At 44.2% G+C, this 12,154-nt stretch overlaps 1 protein-coding gene across 9 annotated transcripts in view; it reads left to right on the top strand.

Moving 5' to 3' along the window:
- Positions 1-12,154, top strand: part of LOC105690810 (tight junction protein ZO-1) — a 71,119-nt gene that overhangs the window by 25,408 nt on the left and 33,557 nt on the right. The window contains exon 1 of one of the 9 annotated variants that reach the window (XM_048660339.1): positions 5,196-6,504. The exons of the other annotated variants lie outside the window; for them this stretch is intronic. Within the exon in view, the coding sequence (XP_048516296.1) occupies positions 6,364-6,504 (141 nt within the window). The 5' untranslated portion in view covers positions 5,196-6,363. Of the gene's footprint in view, positions 1-5,195; positions 6,505-12,154 lie in introns of those variants that run through there. 9 annotated transcript variants of the gene reach the window in all.

The following is a 12,154-nucleotide window of genomic DNA, read 5'->3' as shown; positions in this document are numbered from 1 at the left end:
AAACGAAGGTGAACGCGTTTGTCTTCATGCGCGTGTCTTCTTCATTGCATCAAAGTTCTCGTTTTTATTGCCCCCCCCCCTTTTTTTTTTTCTCTCATCCTCTTCCCTTCGTAGGCTTTATTGTTCCGAGAAATTGAACTCTAATTTCTTCACGGTAAGACACGCAAGGTGGAAATAAAGCGACGCCGAAATGTAGATGAGGTTTTATTTGTCCAGTTTTTTTTTTATTTTTTTAATTTTATTTATTTTTTTTTCGTTTTTTGCTTTTACTCTCTTTCGCCGACTAGCGCACGCCGAATGAGTACGAATGCTGGCTGCGGCGGTCGGTTCTCGTCTCGGGTAAAAGGAGAAACAACAGTAGGTGCATTGTATGCAAGACTTGTTAATCAGCGCGTCTCCTCACCCTCACATATGGTACAAGGTATATACCTACTCGAGGATTGAAGTGCGTCTCCCTCAAGAGCTATGGCTGACTGTAAGAAGCAGACAAAGAAGTAGACAGAGTGGATGTACTGATGGTGAAGCAAGGACTCATTGTCAGTACAGAACGAGGAGGAACGGAAAATGAGCAGAAGAAGAAGAAGCAGAAGAAGAAGAAGCAGAAGAAGAAGAAAAAAAAGGAAGGCGAAGGAGTGAAGCAAGAAGAAACGAAGAATGAATAAGAGGGAGGGGGACCAAGAGGCGCGTGCAAGTGTAGAATGGTGTTCACTCGAGTGCAGTCCAACTGCATTCCTTCACCTCCGCCCTCCTCTGCGCGCCATTACTCCGTTCCCCTATCTTTCTTTCTTTCTTTCTTTCTTTCTTTCTTTCTCCTTCTCTATCTCCTTCCCTAAGAAAGAGCCGGACCCTCACACCATATGGGCGTGCACACATTTACTCGCGTACAAACGTGTCCCGCACACGTATTATGCATCGGACATGTCCCCCTCCGTTGCACCGCACACGGGGATATTATACATAACGTTTGTGCACCGCAGCGACGCGAGAGGCGATACGATGCGACGTTCGTACCTCTCTTGGGCCACGCGGTTTCTCTTATAAATATTGAACGACCTTAGCCCTAAGTCTTATACCTCCGTGTCACGGACCTCGAGGACGTCGAGACGAAAAGGTCGTTGCTTTCGGATCGGAAAGGCCAAGTTTACCACTCGGTTACGGCCCTCCGAACGAAATGAGGCGCGCGATACGTTCGCATTACAGGGCAGATTTCCACGATAAATTCTCCCTTTTTTTTTTTTTTTTCATCCCTTCACGGCAGGGTTACGGTGCACGCGCTCCGCGTTTATCCACTCAATTATCGTCGAAGTTGGATTAGCTTCGTACGTCATCTCCGCGACGCGCCTCAGATCAACTCAGATGTACAGAGAAGAGAACGGACTGCTTGCACTGGTAAGAAAACCACGCCTATAAACGCATCAACTTCTCATCTTTCACACATTTCTTTATGTCGCCTACATGCGCCGCGGTCTTCATAAACGTTTGCTTTGTACGTACCACTGGATGGATTCCGGTAGTACGAACTACCTGTGTACGATCTTATCCGAAGCCTTACCGTACGCTGCAGCGTCGAGATTCAATTCTTGTACGTACGTTACGAACTCTTCGGGGGCCCATACCGTCGTAACAAATCACTCTATAACAGAAGATCTACACGTATACAAGCGTTGTTTCTTTGGAAGCAGTCAGCGATGTGCAAAGAAAAAAAGACAACGAGATAACTCGCGTTCGTATTTTTTGTCGCTCGGTTCTCTTATCTGAAATCCTCTCGACGTTCGATTGACATTCGGAAAAAAAAAACAAGAAAAAAAAAAAGAAGGAGAAAATTTCATTTATTTTCTATATCACTTACTTCATCGAGCATCGCGGTTCTCCATATCTGGTAGCTCGAACGAGATGAGATTGTAAGACGGAAGCGAAGAGTGAACAATTTGAAGCGACGCCGATACAGGAGAAGAAGGAGGAGGAGGAGTGGAAAAAAAAAAGGAGTGGAAAAAAGTAGGTACAATCGAATTTCGTGGCTGATAGGGAACCCCCGGAGCAAAAGCGCAGCATGATCGTCGTGCGGCCAAGCCTCTCCAACCGAGTAATAGCAGAGCAATGAAGGTAGCAATTACCTATCGTAAAATATGTGGGCAGCCTTAACATATACCACCACGTACAGTTGCCGGCTGGATATTGGAAGTCTGCATTGCGGATTTTATACCTCGGTACGCCTCACTCCTATCTGTACCCACGTCGATACTTTACGCGGGGTAACACTCGGATATACATACGTAATAGTAATACCGATATCTTTCCGTACCCGCAATTTACACGGTACAGCGTGTCCGTGATTTTATTAACGAGTGAACAGCAGCCGATGCAGAAATTATCCCTTACGAATATATTCGAGATTGAGAGATTATTCGTATTTTTCGTTCCTCGCCATGCTCGTCGAGCGTTCGTTCGGATTTTCAGATTTCGCGGGAGAATTCGGATCGTCGTTTCGTTTCGATCGAATAACTGAGACGACACCCGCGAAAAGTATAGCGTACACACCGCGTGGGATTGTCAACGTCGAAACACCCTGTATAAGAAGGCGGGAGTGAGTTAAACCGCGGAATAATGTAGTCGCGGCTTACAAGGGAATGCAAACCCAGCCCGACGGACGCGTAAGCGCGTAATTGAAGAGAGGTATTGAGTGTACATAGGTATGTTTGTTGTGTACGTACAGTATATTACGCCTATTCTATTCCGCGTTCCACCTACCTGTGGCATTATCGTGTTCCACCCAAGGCGTACGGACGCTGATCCTCGTACAGCTGTGCTCGTACGCGATGTGCGGCCCACCGCGCGAATCGAATTCATTCGCGTTAACGTCCATTTTCGCGTAACGGACGACCAGCGCGTCCTTCGATTCTTTTTTCTCAAAAGTTCTGTGCCGAGTAGGCGGATGAATTGAAGAAATTTCCCACGTGGGTGACGATATCATCGACTCTTCGATTGAGAAACGTTTCACGGGACTCTATTGAAAAGAAGAAGAAAAATTAAAATGGGAAAATATTTGTAGAAATCTAGAGTAAATATTTTTCATCGGAAAGGAAGTATACGCACGTTTCTCTTTTTGCGAAGGTTTTTTTTTCAAATTCTCTGAATTTGTGCGTAGAAAAAAATTTTCGTGACTTATCTATTCATCTTCTCGATCGATTGACCCAAATTTATCGAACGGTGGACCGGCAAAACCGCTAAAATTAACCGCGGTAACCGAACGACGGTATGAAGTATCCCATGCAGTTCACGTGATAGGTGCCGAAACTTTTTTAAAAATTTAAAGGGCTCCAAACCCGTTTGACCGCCTCTCCGCGTTTCACGGTAAGCCACTAAAGAGCAATACCATTATATCGCGTGTGTGTGTGTGAACGCGCGCACACTTGAAATATTTTGCGGTTTACTCATCGAGATGAGGACGAAAAAGAAGGAGCTTCGTCAAAAGTCGGCTTCTCGGCATAATTCCCTACGTGATGGACAACTTGAAATTGTGTTTCTTTCGGCTAATGTACTTACCTTATACTCTCGCTTACCCCCCCAGCCACTTCCTACTTCCTCTTAAAAAATCTCCGCATCACGTTCAACTGCACCCACCTGCGTCACGCAACCGCCGCACTCGTATAAGCGTACAATTAATTGTAATTATTGTTTTGTGAAAAATACACTGTAATTTTCTTACGATCAGCTGATTGTTTCGTAGAAACGGGAAAATTTTCATTCTCCGCTACCGTGAATCGAATAAATTTTATATATATATACATACCTCGGTAGATGCCATCCACTTCGCTACTCCGGTCGCATACCTTAGAACCGAATCGTTATCCTGATCAATAGACCGAATCCGTTGCGTGGAAACTTGGATATCGTAAAATCCGTTGAAACTTTCAGGGGGAAAACGGCTCTACGGTTTAATCCATGGAATGACTTTTGTCCCGCCCTTTAGAATCGCTCCTTTGTAACCTCGGGCACATCTTGATCCGCTCGTGTTCCGAACGTATTTGCGAAAAAAAATTTCGACCGTCACGCCATCGAATATGTTTTCGATTTTTATTCTACAAAAGTTCTTCTGACGCGCTCAAAAATCCCGAAAATCCACGCAGAGTTTTGGTTCGTATTCCAAATCGATTCCTAGTGCAGCCTGAACGCAGATCGAGTCACCCCGTTGAAAAAATAAATAAAAAAAAAAGAAAAAAAATCGACTCGAATCGGTTTTTTGCCGTGTGGACGAACCTTTACGCACGAGTTGGGAGACGAGGTGGGAGAAATGAGCTACCTGTAGGACCTCGGGAGCCATGAGGTGGCCTAACCCGGACGACCGGCCTACCTGACTTACGCGCAATATAAATTCCCTGTGGGGGTAAAAAAATTTACCCGATGTCTCATCGCGCAGGAACTCGACAGTCAAAACTAGCTTCAATTATCGGAGCAGCTGTGCACCACGTAATACTTCTTTCACTCAACTCTTCTCGAAATAAAACCCATCAATTTACCTAGACATGCACCACATCGGTAGAAAAAGTAAAATGGCGCCTGTATTTTATTTATTCAACGAATTGCAATATACAAGATACAGGTATACCCTCCTTATCCAATCAGAAATATCGATGAAACTTGAAGGGTGATTAAAATTTCTATAGAACGAACGTAACGCAGTGAAGAAGAAAAATATAGGTGCGGTAACCGAACACACAATTAAAATACACCGCGGAACAGTCTATGTGGACGAGAAGCTCGGTAGATCGGTTTACGGATGTAAAAATACTTGGGTGACCCAAAATAACTCCCCGTAGGAGTAATAAGCAACCTTCGGTCGATGCAGACACGAGTCTTAATTATACCGGTCCTAGGTCCGGCCGGCTGTGAAGAGGAACACACCCCGTCCTCCGGTTCGGTATCCTAAAGCTATAACCCAGAATCGGAAAATCGTAGCCGACGCGCTACGGGAGTCCGGTGATCCAGTCAGCTCTCGGGACGGTCGCATGTGACCGTGAATTTTTAAAGAAATCGACGACGACCGGTTCGTTACGAGTGAGTCGGTTCGAGGCGTTCCTCGTAGTAAAACTCCAAAGACGATCTCCCCCCAGAAAGACGTGCACGTTGCGATCGGCAACCGTTCCGTGCCGGCCTCTACCTGGAGGCTCGTGAAGTGGAAAGACCTCGTGCCAGGCCCTCGGTGCTCTCAGTAAACCGGTGTCTGCCTCCAGCCTCTCAACTAGCATCAAAACCTTCCACTCCGGAGTGCATGGACAGTCCTTCGGCAGCGTTGCCAGGTCTTTAAGGGGGTTTTCGCTGCTCGGAGTCAATTTTTTACTCATTTATCGGCTGAACTAGTTTTGAGAAAAAAAAAAACAAACATTTTCCAGTTTTTTAGCGATAAAAGAAGGAAAGATTTTTTTTCCCCCCGGTTAAAATGCCCGGTTGAGGAGGTCGCGGTGTTCAGTCGGTGGAATTCTTTGCGCGCAACTTAAAAGTCTCTCACTACTACCTGTACGGCGAGTTACGCGTTCCGTGCATTTGTGTGTGTGTCCCGTGATGAAAGGTGTAGTGATTTTGTTTCTGCGTCATTTGCAGCATCGCTACCGAACAGATACGTGTGCAAATACGTACAACTGTGAGGAAAATTTTAATCTTTGATTTTTTATTCTACGAGCGCCGTTGATCGGCGAATACTGGATATTGTATACTCGTACGCTGACGTACGATCGTTTTTTCACCAACGCTGTGGATTTAACGGATGTCGTCATATACCCGTGACAATTATTGGAATACGAAAATCTCTCCGATAAGATTAACGGAGGAAAGGGTACCGCCCAGATTATCGGCTCGAGGCTATAAGTGCAGCGAAAGGTTGCCGATGAAAAGTTTTCCTGCAGAAAACGAAAGCTCGTGTATATCTGCCAAAGTAAAATACCCGATCGCCTACGCTCGGCTGTAGAAAAGAAGAAGGCGGTGGCGGTGGGTTGTACGTACAGGTGTTCGTTATAAACCTGGCCCAAGAAACCGCGCAGGTGATTTTTACCTGAGATAATCGAATGGATGCTGCGGCAATCGATTATCGGCGTGATTTACGCATTCCTTATAAATTACACGCCTGCCGCGGTTTTCGTAATTAGAAAACGGCGACATGTTCCTCCGTCCGGGTTAACGAGAATAGGACATTTCTCTTGAATTTCTACCGTCGACGAAGTTAATCGAAACAACCGCAGAGGGAGGGTGATAATGTCGCCCGACGTTTGAAGGAAAAAGTGAAACGCAGAAAGAGGACCGCGAACTGGTTATCAAAAACGAAAGTCGTTACGGGACGTGTGTTCGACATTCGCCGGACATTGAATTGATATGGAACGAAATGACGGAAACGCTGGTGCCGGCGGTCTTGAAAGGAATTCTGGAATTCCATCGCTGACTTCAGCCAACCACGCTTCAACGCTGCATCACAACAATCCAACGAATTCTGGAATCAATGACAATCTCAATCAGGTAAATCACCACGTCCAACGGTAATCGGCGGCACGGGCAGAGTTCACTTCTCCGTTCCTTTCTCCGTCGCGCCGTTCTTACGTCCCTTTTCCTCAAAATACTCCTTGAATTTTCACCTCGTTTTACTCCTCCGAACGAAAAAGAGACTCCGTATACAATCGATCGAACGAACGAATACGAATTCCATCCCGCGAATTTAATGCGCGAGTCGAAAGCGACTCGAGATAAGCGCGTTGCGAATCTCACGAAACTCAAGCCGAGAGTTGCATATCTTAGATAAGACTTTCTTCGGTTCCCGCGACCGCCGAAGTCCTTCCGTTGCGATGTCGGCTAGTTTTGCTGATCCGTATCCAAACGAACGAGCCGCTACTTATATTTTTTCGCAACGGGATGTGCGTTAACTAATGATCGTACTTAAACTCATTGGACGAAATTATTATCCCGTGTCCCGAACTACCGCAGGATATCAGGATAGACAGACACAACCTGTGCCGCAGTGTTAGACCCCGTGCAGGATGCAGGCCGAATTCCACCGGTCTGAGTCACGAGCGGTGGCGTCTGTCGGTCTTTTTTGGTCGAAAGATTTTTTTGCCCGGGTGGTATATTCGGCGGTGCGTCGTCTACGCTAGAAAACTTTTCGATGGCTTGTAAAAAAAATGTACAAATCCGAAAAAAACAAAAAAAAAAAAGAAACTCACATCATCGGATCGTCGGAGGAACGGATGATTCGGTAACGAATATTCTATCGACGACTACGTTGACATTTGAAAGGTTTCTAATCGATTATGCCGAGGTCCGCGCGATGGAACGTGACGGTCTACGGCGATCGTAGATTCAATTTTGCAAAACCCACGTTTTCAAATGACTCACTTTGCGAAACCGGTGCTCTCACTCTGTGGTATTATACGAGGTGTGCTGCAGCTCCGCGCCTGCTCACCTGCTCGCTTAGCGAGAACGAGTCAATCAATGTATCGCGGCGTGTAGGTGTCCGGCAAAACGACATTATTATCGCATCGTCATTACCGTAGGAAGATCGATACCCACATTCGCATTCCCAAAAAATTTTCATCGACACGCGGAGTGAATATTTCGGTTGAAATTGACCGTTTCAAATTCTATCGTATTTCAGAGCATTCGCGCGGACGAGCTTGTTCGTCCTGTGCGGAAGTCCTTCATTGAGCGAATAGACAAATGGTCCATTCAATTTTACTGTACCAACGAAGTCACCGCGAGGCGGGTTTCTGCAGTAAACTGCCTTCTGCCTTCCGACGACGGTGTCTGCCCGTGGCCTCAAAAAAAAAAAAACAAGAAAAAAAAAACAAAGATTGAAACATTCACTTCGTGGACCGTAATAACTGGCGTAATAGAGGCAGCTCGTTTGTCCGACGACCATGTGCAACAGCAGAGTTCGCGGGTCATAAAATACTGCTGCAAATCTCAAATGGGGTTTAATCCGGTCAACGGTTCTGGAGAATACGGTCGAACGGATGTACGAAAAGTTATCCGGAATTTTTCGCTGAGGTTAAAAAAGAAAAGCTCTTTTTCTTTCCGCTTGTGATCTTCTCGAGATTTGAATATCTGATATATTTGAATAAAAAATTTGGCGAAGGGGCTCCGATAACCGGGTAGGGTGTACGGACGGACGGGGTATCTCTTACGTATATATATGGTGCGTGTACGTGAAAATTCATCGAAGCATATTTCGTAATATGGAAAAATAATATGAGGAAGAAAAATTCACTTGGAAGGTTTCGAAAGTATAAGGAGACCTCAAGGTGCAGGCTACTTAGCTGCATTCCCCAGCGATGTACGTACGCTTGTCTCCCTATGTAATACAGCGCTGCGCAGCCATAGATACTGCGAATCTATGTATCTCGAATACCGTACAGGTATATTGAGGTATCTGTGCCAGCGGCTATGTATTGTTTCACTTGTGCGCGCGGGGACTCTTACACGATTTTCCTTTACATACATATATTCCTCACAAACGGCGAATCCTACTCGTCCGCAGTTTTCTTGTGCACCGCGTACACTCGACTCTTTTTTATATCGGTCTTTGTCACGCATCGGTTAATCACGTGAACTAATTAAACAAATTGTCTATCCGATATCGACAGAGGTCTCTCGACGCGTTGTGCATGTAGAAAGTTGATAATCGGTTCTCAGGCGTCTACGGAAACTGGTAATTCTTTCTTTTCATTCCTTTTCCGAATACCTCCTCCTAGAATCTGGATTACAGTCGAACCCGATCGATCGGTCGTAGTTTCTCTTTAAATTGTAAATTACCGTAAACCGCACCCTATTCTACATCTCATGAGTGGACCGTGCGTCGTATATCACGAAAATCTCCGTATTCCCCGGAACCTCGGGCCGCCGCCTACAATGCATTTCGAATAAAATTTTTAATCGCCGTTTATCGATCGTCATTCTTAAAATCCGGTTTTCTGTTTTATCGTACGAACAAACGTCAGAGGTCTACCAGCTGTTCGTGTGCCTGAAGAATTTTAATCGGTCTCTTTCAATGCAAAGAAATCGCTCGAGTACCTATTTCACGACAAATTTTTATGATAAATTATGCGCGTTTGATGTACCGTATACGCCTGAATCTGAACACGTTTTGATACGAGACATTGTGCGGCGTCGTTATATTTAATGCTGTATGTATGTATACGTACTTCGTACACGTAGTTACTTGTACGTACAAACAGCCAACCCCGAAGAACAACTGCAGAATTCTAGTACGTGTATAATTTTCTATATAGTCAATTCTTGGTACAGCGAGCCAACTCGACAATAAAACGATAATATTCTTCGTTTCGTCTTACGTATTCAAAGCTCGCTTCTGACATAGGGGAACATTGAACCGCGCGAATATGCGGCAGCAGTTTGCAGACCTGACGTAACTTACAAGTTTTCTCGGGTTTTTTTTTTTTTCTTCTCTTAAATTGTTTTTTTTTTTTCACATTCATTCTTCAACGTTTGCTTTGTTTTTTCTCACCTTCGTCTTCGAACCAGCATTCCATCGATCGGTCATCAAAGTTGAACGATTTTGCAAAAATTTCGTTTGTCATAGTTATGATGTTCGGGACGATTCGAAGGTACTGCGAAAATCATACATCCCTTTGACCAGTATCGTTCAATCGTGCAAATTGGATTTTTTTTTATTCGTTGAGCGAATTAATTCATTCTGTTTTACTTACGCGCTCTCGATTATTGCGAGTCTGAATTCACTTAGGCTGGTAACAGAAAACCTCGAAGAGCTGGAATATAGCAGGGATGGTATTTAATATAAGTAGGGATCTGCTTTGAACCTGGAGCCTCTTACCCGCAACGAGAAGAGAATTCCCGCTTTAACGACGGTCGGCAAAGAAATCTCCTATTCCGTGACGGTAACCGCCTCGAATTACAATTAATATTCATATATTCGTTCAACAATCCATTAAAATATTTCCAACTAATTTAATACCGGACGAGGAGATTACCTCGCAATGCTTTTTTTTCCACATTTCTCACATTCCAAAGATTTTTCAGCCAAGATCCACGCACGATAAAAAAAAGGAAAAAACTGACAAACCAGCATCTCTTTTCGTTTTCAAAAAGCGTTTTTAAATTTTTCTGCTCCCGGATATTCCCATTGTATTCAACTTTTACAGTTACCGCGTGTACTCGGCTATCGGGTTTTTATTGCTCGTGTACGCTGTTGGAATTTAGGCAATGAAAAGGCGATAAAAATTTTTCAAATAAACGCAACAAAAAAAAAAATGTCTCACTCGAGAGACCCCGTCGCGAAGAGGAGGGTGGGAATGTGAATTCACGGTGGGGGTAAGTTCCGTACTTCTCGTGCCTTACTTAAGTATGACCTCACGACGGCCTTGTCTCCGTGTTTGACCCCCTCTCCATATCCTGTACGGTGTACGCGTACGGTGTACGGACTACGGAGCTCTGCCCGCTCACTTTGCTTTCAAACGCATCGATGGATGTTGGTTTTCACAGCGGTATTATACGTATATATATATATATGTATAGGTACGGAGTTGACTCTGGAATAACGAGTTTTAAACTAAAGCGGGACTTTGAGAGGTACGGGTTAATTCGTACGTCATGCATGCCAATTAACTCAAACTCAAAGATACGCTTGTACACGTATACCTTACGCACTTATCGTGACACACGCATACTTTTTGAATTTAGGTAATTTTTTTTTTTTTTTCTCTTTCAAACTATGCGGTGAATTTTAATAAGTCGAAGTACGTAATAACGCAGATCTTTTCAAGGCAGGTTCAATACTCGCCTATATGTAATTCTATAGAATAAGCTCTGCACACTTACGTGCGAGAAAGAAAAGTGCGGCGGAAGTACACGCGGGTGCATCCGTCCTGATTTAATTAGATTTGATTGGAGTTTCGATCGATTCGATAATTCGATTTCTCAACAGCGAACGCGATCAGTCCGTACGGGAACGAGAAGTGCGCTGTACACGTCTGACGCGTTGCCGATCGGAGGAGGGTCTTGACCGCAATTACGCAAATCTTTGACTCAACGTCAGGCGTTTGCAAATTACCGAGATTCGCCGGGTTCCCGCCGCTCGCGTATCCAAGCATCGGAGCGAAAATATCCGATAATTCGACTCGCGAAAGAAACGATCGTTTGCAGCGAAAAATTTCTTCATCTAGTCGACATGAAAAGCTCGTCAGAGCTCGGGAATTCACCTGTTTCCTCGCTGTTGAACGTAGAGGTTTACACTTACCGACGGAGTTGCACTTCCCACGTGTACGTACGCGAGTATATCTTAAGTTATAACGTGTCGCGCAGCATTCCTTACACCCACCATATCGAATGATAAATATTCGTTCGGTGGTTTTACCTCGATTAATTTAACGAAAAAGGCGTTCTAACCGTATAACGCGTCCGCTAGTTCGCTCTGTAATGAAATGCGATTCGATTTTTCAGTTTTGGTATTTATAACCACCGGTAGATATGGAACATGAGACTACCTGTGTATAACATACCTGAAATCCGTCGTGTATCTAGTACGTACCAATAACTTCGTTACGTTTCTAATCGTGCTCGATATTTGCAACAGCGATTACCTTTCAATTCGATTTGACATTTGTTTCAATTTTTTTCTCGTTAATTACATCATCGCATCGTCGCACTCACATATCCTGCATATATGCACGTTATTTCCGTATAGCGTCCGGTTTGTATCACCCATCGAGATTACGCGTTCGTTATTCGCGTTGTGTGTTTTTTTTTTTGCCATTCTTATAATGTGATAACGTCACATTTTTCTAACGGCCATTTCGACGACAGAATTTATAATCGCTATATTCGTCAATAAACGCATTCAATAATCATGTATGATTTTATTTTTCTGTTCCAGGTGAGTTTGCATCAAATTATCATATACGATCGATGGAAATCATCTTCCGCAGGTCATAATTTTTTTTTCACATTATAATACCATTATTATATAGGTACGTACGAAAAATTTCTCCCGCGCACATCGTAATTTACATACAATATACCGCGAGATTTTTATAATCTTACATTGCACAACGTCTCTCTTGCAGAATTGACAAAAAAAAAAAAAAATTGATTTTCATAAGCTGAGGATATCTTTGACGGTTTAAATACCACGAACCGCACC

This window comes from Athalia rosae, chromosome 1 (assembly GCF_917208135.1).
Source record: "Athalia rosae chromosome 1, iyAthRosa1.1, whole genome shotgun sequence".
NCBI lineage: Eukaryota > Metazoa > Arthropoda > Insecta > Hymenoptera > Athaliidae > Athalia > Athalia rosae.
This window is presented reverse-complemented; position numbering and strand designations above follow the sequence as displayed.